The sequence below is a fragment of the Mustela putorius genome, unplaced genomic scaffold (genome assembly GCF_011764305.1).
Source record: "Mustela putorius furo isolate JIRA1106 unplaced genomic scaffold, ASM1176430v1.1 tig00003962_pilon_pilon_pilon, whole genome shotgun sequence".
In the NCBI taxonomy this organism is placed as follows: Eukaryota; Metazoa; Chordata; class Mammalia; order Carnivora; family Mustelidae; genus Mustela; species Mustela putorius.
This window is the reverse complement of record NW_025422106.1, coordinates 18,384,577-18,396,725: the sequence shown is the minus strand read 5'-3', so window position 1 is coordinate 18,396,725 and position 12,149 is coordinate 18,384,577. Positions and strand designations below refer to the sequence as shown.

The following is a 12,149-nucleotide window of genomic DNA, read 5'->3' as shown; positions in this document are numbered from 1 at the left end:
TGATGTTGAATCATCCTATCTAAGAACAAGGGATGTCTTTCCACTTGTTCAAGTTTACTTTTGTGCCTCCTGGGAGTCTTTAAATGGTCTTCGTTGGGCTTTACACATTTCTTGCGGAGATACCTAAATAGCTTCTGATCCCTTCTTCTTGATGAATCTCTCTTCTCTGAGCTTCCATGGCAGCACAATCTCCCTGATTTCCTTCTGTCTCTCTGGATATTTCTTCTCAATATCATTTTCTGGCACTGCTCCTCCATGACTGGACCCTCAAATGTTGGGAGTCCCCCAAGGCTCATATCAGGTCCTCTTCCATGTAAAACCTCCCCATGTCATCTCCTCTGTTCCACCCACTTTAGTTTTCAATTCATGAATTTTCCATAGCCCAGCTCTGAGTTCCGAATTTAAATGCATACATCTAATGCCTACATAAATCTTCAAGGCATCTTACATTTCTCTTTTACTTTCCCCGCTCAGTGCCCACACCTACTAAAGCCATAATCCTGTGAATTTTTATTTGCCTCCTTCTCTTCTCTGTCAGCTCTTCCTCTAATTCATCATCAAATCCTATTGGGTTTACCTCTAAAGTATATTTAAAATTCAGTAATTCTCATCCTTACTGCCACAATCCTAATCTAAGACACCGTCAAGCTTACTACAATAGCCTCCTGGATTGTCTTCCAGTTCCTTCCCAATTCATTCCGCAAGTTCAGCCTGCCACAGGACTTTTCTAAAAAGGCTTACATCATTTTCATCTTTTACTGCTCTCTGCCTTCAGCCCTATAATCCAATCACATTGGCCTTTTTTAGGGTCCTGTAGTGCGGTTGCCTCTTTCTTGCTTTAGAATCTTTGCATATGTTGTTCCCATCGCCTGGAATGCCTTTTCATTTACTACTTCAAAGGCTGGCTCCTGCTTATTTTATTTAGTCTTTGACTGTCTTCTTTCATCAACCATCAACCTCCATTATTCCTTGCTATATATTTAAAAACCTACTCACTTGCCAGACTGGGAGATAAACAGAAACTGAATGAAAGAGTTCAAATATGGAGAGAGAGGTAGTATCACTGGAAAAAAGGAAACAAAATCACAATCACCCCAAATTCATTGTAACACTAGAGTAAAAGTCAACATTTGGGCTATCATACAGGTAGTCATGGTGTGTTTGAAATTTTCGCCATACTGTAGAAGCTGGAAGCGAGCCCCACCATACGGCTCAGCCAAGGTGTTCTTCCTTTCTTCCAAATGGTCAAATAGCAAGACCCCAGTTCTCCCGCAAACCAGCATCCTGAACTTGTGAATTAAAAAGCTGAACTCATCTGCTTCCTGACAACTAGTATTATCTCCTTGAAAGACCTGAGCAGCTTTTAAGGTTATCAGAGCACTTAAAATCCTTCTCGCTTTTTTTTGATAAAAGGAATAAAAATAAAGAAAAGTGACAAGTAAAAATGAAGGTTCAAACCTAGCTTTAAAAAATCTGCAGAATCTAAAAGCAAAAATTTACAGTGGAAAATGTTACTTTTTCTCTCGCCAGCAACAGAATCATTAGATCAATACACACTGTCTGTCCTATCCCACGTCCCACAGTTTTTGTTAATGAGTTCAACTGGTGTGATTATAAAATAACACGGTCATTTATCAATCTGAACAAATTCATTTTATGTAAAGCAGAAGATAAACAGTCTGTGTAGTAGAAACAGGCTATTTTCCCAGATGCATATCCTACTGCCTCATACAGCACCCCTCCTAGATGATTCTAGGATGAATGTGTCCAATATCTCAACTCCTTTTACATGTTCTATTAGGTGTGCCTTCTCACTATTGCTTTTTACCGTTTTCCCTCTTGGATAGACTGAGTTTTCTTTATTTCATTTTGTCTTTTGATTTGAAAGCCATCCCTTCAATAGTGAGGCAATGCACTGATGGTGGGCTCTGGAGGCAACTGCCTGAGTTGAAACAGGGCTCCTACTTACCTCAGCTAGGCTCTGAGATCTGTGGCAAGTTACTCACCTTATCGTGCCTGTTTCCTCATCTGCATAAGAATGGGGGGAACCATCTTCTCCTTACCTGGTTGTCCCCTCCAGTGACTTACTACCTACTACACTACAGGTAGGGCCCTCAAAACAGTGCCTGGGATATACAGTGAGCAATTCACAAGCATTAGCCACCATTAATAACACTGTCTTACAATTTTTAATATATATAAAAAAATAAAAATTTTAATATATAAAAAGTATATATTTATATGAAAATATATGCTTGTTTTTTCCTGTTTCGTTAATTATCATCTATATCCTTCCCATAAACAGTACAAAAGTCTTTACTTTGTACTCCTCACTCCAATTTTCATTTTTGTTTCAGATTTTTACCAAAGACTTTTTCCCACTTACAACGGATACATGTTTACACTTAACAAAAAGTTTCACTGCTTTATTTGTTCAATATTACTTTTTGCATTCCATTTTTCTCCTCCACATTTATGTTTCCCTTTGGTCTAGAAGATTTTTCAGAGCATCTCTGAATGGTAAATTTTTTGAGCCCATATATGTCAGAAAATATTTTTATTGTACTGACCTTCTGGAATAATTTGGCATGGAATAAAATTCTTTTGTTTAAGATTTTTTTTTTTTTAATTTGAGAGAAAGATTGCGAGTGAGGGGGCAGAGAGCAAGAGAGAGATGGAGAGGGAGAGAGAAAGAATCCTCAAGCAGACTCCCGGCTGAGCATGAAGCCTGATGAAGGGCTCCATCCTCAGACCCCAAGAGCATGACCTGAGCCAAAATCAAGAGATGGCCGCTCAACTGACTAAGCCACCCAGGCGTCCTGGCGTGAAATAAAATTCCAAGTATGAAGTTCATCCTCTCTCACCATAAAGATACTGCTGCTTCGTCTAGTTGCATCTAATGTTGCTAATGAGAAATCTGACATCTGATGGTTCTCATTCCCTGGTAGTACTCTGTCTTTTCTCAGGAGCTCTAAGTATTTCCCTTTATCTCTAACATTCTAAAACCGAACACAATATACTTTAGTTTCATTTTTTAAAAAATTCATATGATGTCCCCTCAGTGTATTCTTTTGATCTGAAGATTTCTGTCTTTTTTCAGTTGTGGAAAATTCCTGGCCACTACCTGTTCCAACAGTGCTTCTCCCCTTTTCTCTCTCTCCTTCCCTTTGGGTGCTCCCATGAGCGGCTGTTGGCACTCCGGGACTGACCTTATATACTGCCTGAGCTCTAGTTTCTCCCATTTCTGTCTTTGTGATGACATCGGCAAGAATGCTTCAACTTGATCTTCCAGTTTACCAATGTGCTTTTTAAAAGAGGTTTAGTTTAATTTTTTAAATTGTGGTAAAACTGACACAAAGTCAAAAACACACTTTTAGGTATAGAGTTTAACAAGTTTTGAAAAATGTATACCCATCAAACTGACAGTCTGTCAAGAGGCAGAACATCCCTTTAATTGTAGAGAGTGCCTCCTTCTCCCTTCCCACCAGTTCCCCCACTCCAGAACTGACCATGGTTCTGACTTCTATCTGTTCTCGAACTTGCTATAAGTGGCAGCATACAGTATGTATTCTTTGGTGACTATCCTTTGTTGACACAATGTGCTATTCGTTCATGTCGCTGTATCAGCCAGTCACCCCCTTTAATGCTGGTTAGCAGCCACTATGTGAGTCTGTGACCCATTGCTGATTCATTCTCCTACTGATGGACGGTGCTCTCTTCAGGTGTGTTTAATCTGATTTTCATTTTCCAAATCTCTAATTATTCTTTCTGACTTCATATTCCTAGTCTAGGACCATAATTCTTTCCTTTCTCTCTCTGAAAATATTAAATAGGCTTATTCCAATGCCCTTTACTCCTTGCTCTGGTTCCTTGGGGGTAAGGTTTGGCATCTGTTGGGTTTACTGTCTCTTCTTCAAGGTCTGGTACTTCTTAGATGTTTCACCGCTATCTTGTCTACTTCCACAGAGCCCTCCTGGGTATATCTTGGCCTTGGTTGGCTCTTGTACATGGTGACTTTTGCTTCAAGAATGTCAGCCATCAGGCTACGATGTCCCCCTTGCAACCACTGACATGTCCCTTGTTATGGCCATTGCGGCCATCTCCTGGTGCTGCAGCCATGGCCAACTCCACAGAGATAGTACATTCAGGATGGTTTCCTGAGCGGCAAAGGCAGTCCTTCCTTAAAACTGCAACCTTGGCTTACACCTTAGTCTTCACATCTGCTTCACATCTTGGGAGGGAGTCGCATTTCCAAGTTCATTAAGACTCAAGCCCCTTCTTGATTCCAGAGTGTGGCTGTGCATTTTCTTGGTTTTAAAGAAACATAATTTACATTATTTGGGGATGTTCTTGGAGTAGGAATGGATTTACGCTTATGTCACTAAGACCTCCATATTTGAAATTCACAGGTTCCTTTGAATCTCCTCTATTGTATTTTTATGCATGTACTAGAAAACAAATTCCAATCCTTACAGCACGTCTCCCATGCCAAGAAACAAACACACCAAAACCTCCTGAGTTGGGGCGCCTGGGTGGCTAAGTGGGTTAAGCTGCTGCCTTCGGCTCAGGTCGTGATCTCAGGGTTCTGGGATCGAGTCCCACATCGGGCTCTCTGCTCCGCGGGGAGCCTGCTTCCCTCGCTCTCTCTCTCTCTCTGCCAGCCTCTCTACCTACCTGTGATCTCTCTCTGTCAAATAAATAAATAAAATATTAAAAAAAAAAAAAACCTCCTGAGTTGAATGTAAAAGATGTGGATGCACTTGCAAAATTCCTTAATTCCTTGTCTCCTCCACGTCAGGCTTGCTTACTATTCTCTTACCCCAGCTACTTGCCATGGCTTTCCCTGTCTCATGATAAAATATTTTCTGTTCAGCCTCATTGTAGAGTTACCCAGTCCCACCCAGCTCATTCCAATATTTAATGTCTGATTTTTTTTTATGGGTGATAACAAAAAACCAAATTCTGTGACCGAGCAGTTGCTAGAAATCTAAGTGTAATAACAATGGACTAGCAATCCTTCTAACATAATTTGACACTGTTTGAAAATGAGACTCAGAAGAAAAACATCTCTACTTATGAAAACATTCCAACTCTACAGCCTCAGTAAGCAAATGAAAAACCAAATCTAAAGAACAGTGTGATTTCAATAAGGAAAATGGCCAGTTTTGAGCATAACCTTTTGATTAGTGTAAAATGAGGTTCAAATTTTCAAGGCTACTGCACTTTATTCATTCTGAGAATCTCCATTTAGTGCAATCCTTTTCACTGCTGTGCAAAAGTAGCTGAACACTGGCAGAGAAAACTAATAATGCTGATGGTCTCACTGTCCATGGCTAAGCTCAGATCTCACAAGGACACTTGGATCTTCATGACGGGCAATCCTACCATACAAATCTGTGCTTTCCCACTCTCCAAAAATGAGTATTGCCACTTATCCTCAAACCTCCACACCACCTCTCCCTATCTCCACTCCCCTGTTTTGGCCTTGCCTCATGCTTGGTTAAGAAAACAGAAGCAATCAGATTGGAACATCATCTTTGCCATCTGCTGACCTCTGAGCCTTTCTGTGCTGTATTCATATTCTCTGCCTCTTGTCCTGTTGCTGTGGGGCGGGGGGGAGCGTCCCAGCTCCTACCTGACACTGACAAACCCCCCACCTATGCGTGGGATTCTGAGCCTTGCCTTCTCAAGGATATTATGATGATGACAAGGACCTCCCTCAGTCCTGTGTTTCTGGGTTCTCCCTCTGTATGTTTCCTAGTGTCTCCTGACCTCACATTCCACTCCTGCTCCCATTCTTCCCTGTCCTCGTTCACAGCACAAATTCTTGAGTTGTCTACAGGCAGCCAACTTCTCACTTCGCTTCCCAACCTGTTCAAATCGGGCTCTGCCCAGACTTTTCTCCCTTGGCCTCTACGTTGCCAGATCAAATGCTGGAGCTTCTACCTGTGTCTTACTTGACTACTCGACTGCACAGCAATGTGGGATATGGTAGTGACATAACCTTCTTCTGATATCTCCTCTGTCTCATTGGTGGCTCCTTTTCTTCTCTTTGGTGGTTCCTTCATGTCAGAACACAAACCTCAAGGCTTGAATGGGCCTCCTTGTCTTCTCTGTAGAAAGTTCTAAGACTCTCTATGTCATCTCTAGACTAATGACTTCAGCATCTCTATCTCCAACCTGCACTACTTTCTGGAACTCCCGATATGTGTATTTAATAGCTCACTTAACATTTCTACCTAGATTTTTAGTAGCCATTTCAACCCTAGAAGTGAAGAGACAAATCTTGACTCCATCCTTGCTCCTGTTCCATGACCTCTTCCTCCAGCCTCTCTTACCCAATCTTATCTCGGCAGATGATCTACGCTTACCCATGCTAAAGTCGAGTTGTGATCCTTCACTCCTCTCTCTGTTCCTCTCTTATCTAGTCAACCCATGAGAAGCCTGCTCAACCTTCCCCTGAAACGTATCCCAAATCCATCTGCTACCCTTGCATCTACAATTTTCTCTTGTTCGAAGCCCCCTCTCCCAGGCTCCCGCAGTAACATCCCTAAATGTCTCCTTGCTTCCTACTCACACAGCAGCCACAGCATCTTCTCAGATAGCCATAAGATGACGTTGCTCCCCGCTTAAAACCCACCAACGGGTTCCTGCCAGATTTAGCCTGAATCTAAACTGTTTAGTCTGGATTATAAAACTCAACATGATCTGGCCCCTGTCCAGCTCTCTGATCTCATCTCACACCCCTGCCCTGTCACTGAGCAGCCTCCAACCATACGGCTATGCTCGCTACCTAACACACCAGGCTCACTACCACAACAGAGCCTCTGCTCACTGTTCCTCTGCCCCACCTGCTATTCCCGCTGATGGTCATGTGGCTAGCTCCTCCTGCCACCATGATCTCCTTAGACAGTCTTCCGAGCATCTAATATTTTACCTATTTATTCTTACTCTGTGGAATCTGTAGTCTAGAACCCAGGAAATGTTCAATAAATATTCTTAGATTAATGAACAGATGGAACTTAAAGGGACTTTGAGTCCCAGTTGTCAACTATCATTATCATTACCAACAATAAATAACAGCAGCAATGAGAGCTTACATATGTTGAATGACTTCTATATGCTAGGTTCCATTCTAACTGCTTAAGGTACATATATATATAGATAGATAGATAGATAGATACATGCATATATATACATACATATATATACATATATAGATACATATATAGATACATAATACATATACATAGATACATAAATACACACACACACACACACACATACACACAATGAATCTCATTTAATTCTCCAGCAACCCTAAAAAATAGTTACTATTATTACCCCCCTTTTTAACACATGAGGAAACAGAGGCATGGAAAGATAACGTAATTTGCCCATGGTCAAAAAGCCAAGAAATGGCAAAGCCAGGATTCAAACCAGGTAGACCAACTGCATGGTCTCCATGATTAACTGCTTAATATTTTGTCATTATGATAATGACTAATATTGGTAAGGATAAGCAGCACTAACTGAACATCTGTTAAGTACCACGCACCTAACTATTCTCCTTAGGTTAATTTAATCCTCCCCAAAACAGCATTATGAGATAGTGTTATTAAACTCATTTACAGATGGAGAAACAGAGTCAAGGATGTTAAAGTTCTAGCCCAAGTTCACACAGAAAATGAGTGGCATACTCAGGATTCCAACCCAGATATGATTCTGAAGCAAGTTCTTTTTACCAAACTACAACGCCCACATTTCCCCCCTACCCCACAGAATAAATCTTTTCTCATCGTTCATAAATCATAAACTCAGGGAGATTCTTCTGCTGAGTGAGTTTTTCATAGTTGGCGTTCCCTCAACTCTTACTTGTTCGAGAAATATTGGGACTATTTAGTATGGCCTGATGCACTGTCCTGCATGGGGAGGACTCCAGATTTGTCCATGTTTGACAGGGTTCTTTAGTCTGTTCTCACCTGTGAAGAAACTTCTCGTACGTTTGCCGGAAGGCAAACCCTGCTCGCCGCACCCTCACGTTCTCCAGTAGTCCAAGATACTCTACTTGGTGCCTACAGCGCTCATAATCAAATATCTGTGGGGATTTCTTGTCATTGGGTTTGATGCAACGTACATAATACGGCTCCTAAAGAAATAAATCAGTAAATGGTAAGTTTCACTGGAGAAAAATCCCAAACTAAGGACTCTAACATGTAATTAGTGTTAATTGTGTCAAATTAAGCTCAGTGCCTCTAATTTCTCAGACATATACTTGTGGATAAAGTAGTTATTCTTCCTTTCCCTTCAAGATTGGGAGTGCTTGTGCATCTAGCTAAAATTTTGATTTATTAGATTTTAGAATTCATAGGAACTGCAGAAAGGGGATAAAACCAAGGAGCAAATAATTGAGATGTATAAACATTGAGTTTATGTGTATTTATGGAAAGATGGTTAAAAAGGAATGGAAAGAGTAATTTAGTAGAAAGAGGCAGGAGCCATGATAATAGATGACCTGCAATGAAGAACATAAAATGTAAGCACAGCCCTGGCACACAGTAAGTGCTCCATAAGTGTCAGCCACCATCATGGCCACCACCACCATCATGGCCACCACCGCCATCACCATCACCATCATCATCACATTATTTTGTGCTTTTGAAAAAGAGATTAAAATTTACAAGTAGAGAAGTCACAAAACATCCTGTAGGTGTCACTGACTCAAAGCAAGAGCCTACCAAGAAATCCCTCCCTCGGGGCCAATTAAGTTTTATACCATGTATTAGATCACAATTCCTTTTAAATATAAAACTGTGCCTGTGTAAGATGGATCCTGGTTTGCTGAAGGTAACACATTCTCACTGGAGAAATCAAGGAGGTCAAATGAATCCTACTTACCTGAGCAAAGAGTTACTGTCCCTTCTCTCATCTATTACCTATCAGACCCACAGATTCCCTTTAATTAAGAGACAGAGTCCTCTGTAGATAATGAGGCCATTTTGAGCTCTAATGAGGGCTGGTGGTAAAAAGAAGTAGTAAATAATTTAAGAAGTAGGAGAGATTTAAAGAATGTGAAGTTACCTGCATTCTGAACAGAGTGAGTTTTCAACATCTACACAGGAAGCTCCAAGGACAGATTTATCATGCTGCTTTCTGTGATGGAAAAAATGCCACTTTTTCCCTTTTTCTAGACCCTGCTGTGTTCGTTTCCTATTGCTGCCACAGTGGATTACCACAGAAACCGCTTAAGAGCACAAAGTTGAACAAAAATCAAAATGGCTGCACTAATGCTTCAGCCAAGCTCAATTTAGCAGTACTCTTTTTCCTCTCTTCCATAAAGCTCCCCTCCACTCCTCTTAGGCTTTTGTTTCAGGAACCGGTACCACCCTAAAGACGTGATGCAGGAGGCTGGTAGCGCCTACACAGTTCCAGTCAAAACCCGCTGGATCCTCTATTTCCCTATAAACCACTCCAGGCCCCTCCTCCCTAAGGGCTTGCGGTTTTTGAAGGCCATGGCTTGTGCAGCCACCTTTGCCCCGTGAAGCAAGAAAGCTCTCTCTCCTCTTTATCCCAAACTCGGTCTTTGTGTTATACTTGGGCTCTGAAGCACAGAGGAGTCTTCTATAACACCACAAATTTATTTTGGCTTAAACCACAGAACTCTGGAGGTCCGCAGTTTGAGATGGGTCTCACTGGGCTAAAAATGCAGGTGTCAGCAGGGCTCTGATCGTCTAGAGACTCTTAAGGAGAACCCACTTTCTTATCTTTTCCAGCTCCTAGAGGCTGCCCACATTTCTTGGCCTGTGGTCTCCTCCCATCTTGAACGCCAGTAATGGCCTGGTAAGTCTTTCAGATGATACTGTCTCCCTGGTTCTGACTCTTCTGCATTCCTCTTTTCCTTTGAAGGACTCTTAAATTTACAAAGGCCCTACCTGGATAATGCAGGATAATCTCTTTAAATTCAGAAATCAGTAAACTTAACTTCATTCTACCTTGCCATGCACATAACATGGTTACAAGTTCTGGGGATTAGGGCATGGACAACCTTAGGAGGCTGTAGAATAATAATAATAATAAAATAAAATCTCTCTCTCTCCATCTGGACTTTGTCACAGGTCCCTAGATAGAACTTCTAAAACCTCTGGAATTTCTTCAGTGGTAAGACTGTCTTGGTTATACTAATGTAGTAACTCCTGCCCAGTTCCCACACAAATTTAGGATGGGGGGTGAACATTACAAAAACCCTTTACAGGATTAGAGATGGGACTTTTAGCAGCCTAAACTCCACGGAGGGAAGGCTGGAAGTTGAGTCCAATCATGGGCTAATGATTTAACCAATCATGCTTATGTAATTAAAACCCTTATTTAAAAACAAAACAAAACAAAAAACAACTCAGATACCGTGGCTCCAAAGAGCTTTCTGGTTGATGAACATATCAGTGTACTGGGCGGGGGGGTGGTGTGATATAACCCATCTCTTTGGAAAGAGAAGCTCTTGGTCTCCAAATGTCCAGACCTGCCTGATCTTGTTACTGGGTACATCTCTTCATCTGGCTGTTCTAGGTAGTTAGTATTAGAACTGATCTGAATTGTAGGACACTCTGTCCATCAGTGTCTGAGAACTGGTGTTGAAATGCAGAGGCCATTATTCTGCCTACCACACCTGCCTTTTTTCATCACAGTGGAGCAGCTTTAAAGACAGGACCATGATATTTTGCTGCACCTCCCAGCAAGAGGTGAATTTTCCACCCTACTCCTGGGATCAGGGCTGGCCCTGTGACTTGTCTTAACCAAAAGAATATGGTGGAAGTGATACTGGGTTACTCGTGGAGACTCAGCCTTGAGGTGCTGTGAACTTTTAGAACACTTCTTCCATCACGTGAAGAAACCCAGGACTAAAAACTAAAAGAAGAAAGAGGCCAAGTTCTCCAGTCATTCAGCCAGTCATGGCATTTAGACCATCCAGTCTCGGCTGACTACACCTGTCCATTTGGTGTGCCCCAGTGAGACCAGCAGAACTGGCTGGTCAACCCATCAAATCATGAGACACACAATAAATTGCTGTTGTTCTAGGCACTACATTTTAGGGTGACATGTTATGTATTAGTAGACAACTGATACTTCTTTCTTCTTCTGAAACACTAATCCCTGGCTTAGGTATTAAGCAGAGATGTGCTATTATTATAAAGTACAAGCAGAATCTTACTTTAGAAAATAGTGATAGGTAACCACTTGCTCATGAATCTAATGGTTTTCAGATGGAAGATTCATATGGGGAGATTGTGGCTCACTTTTTAAAAAAGTTTAAATAAATCTAAAACAAACCTAATGGGATGGGGAAGGCAGGGAGGATGTACTGTATACTTGAGGATTTTCTGCGAGTTTCCTGGAATATGAGACCTTTACTGCTTGACAAATAAACTGCGAGAAGTGTCACTGAGCACAGCAAATACCAAAATGCTACTAGATCTATCTGTACACTTGGCAGTGGTGTAACAGAATTAGCATCACACAGAATCAGGATACTTGAGCATTTGTTGTCTCTGCTCTTAGCTAACTCTGTTAAAGTCTCTCTGGACCTAATAACCTAATTTATGAAAAGAGAGTATTAGGACTTCCACTTTAGTAATGATGGACTAGGTAATTTAAACAAGCACTTATGCTGGGGACAGCTAGGACAGGCAATTAAAATACACAAAAAACACCTGCTTAAAGACAGTGGAGAATTAAATGATGGGACCATAATCTAGGAGGAGGAGGATGCAATGGAGGTTTCCAGGTTTGATGTCTCCTTTTCCCCAGGAGAATCTGCCAACTCTGAAGAAAGCAGATGGGGTCTGAGTAGTTTTAATAGCCTCATAGGGCTAGTAGGAAAGAGATCAGAGAGTAGGGCCTGAAAAGGAGGTCATGGGTAAACAAACCCTTCTCACTTTGGGCTGGGATACCACTAGCAATGAGTGTGAGTCAGAAGCAGGCAGGCCCTCACGGGGACTTGAAACTGGAATAGCTTATTTGAAATACTAGTGCTCTTAGCTGCCCAAAAGGGCCTGAGGTAAATCTTTACCAGAGAAAGATGACATAAACTTGGGTTTCTAGTTATTTCTAGAAATAATTTTGCCAATATAATTTGGGAGCAAAATAAAAATTAA

General features: G+C 41.4%; 1 protein-coding gene across 2 annotated transcripts in view; it reads right to left on the bottom strand.

Annotated features, from left to right (window-relative positions):
• MYO1D (myosin ID) overlaps positions 1 to 12,149 on the bottom strand; it is a 340,193-nt gene that overhangs the window by 191,355 nt on the left and 136,689 nt on the right. For both annotated transcript variants that reach the window (XM_004747082.2, XM_004747083.3), the window contains one exon: positions 7,983 to 8,149. In XM_004747082.2, coding sequence (XP_004747139.1) covers positions 7,983 to 8,149 — 167 coding nt within the window. The remainder of the gene's footprint in view (positions 1 to 7,982; positions 8,150 to 12,149) is intronic.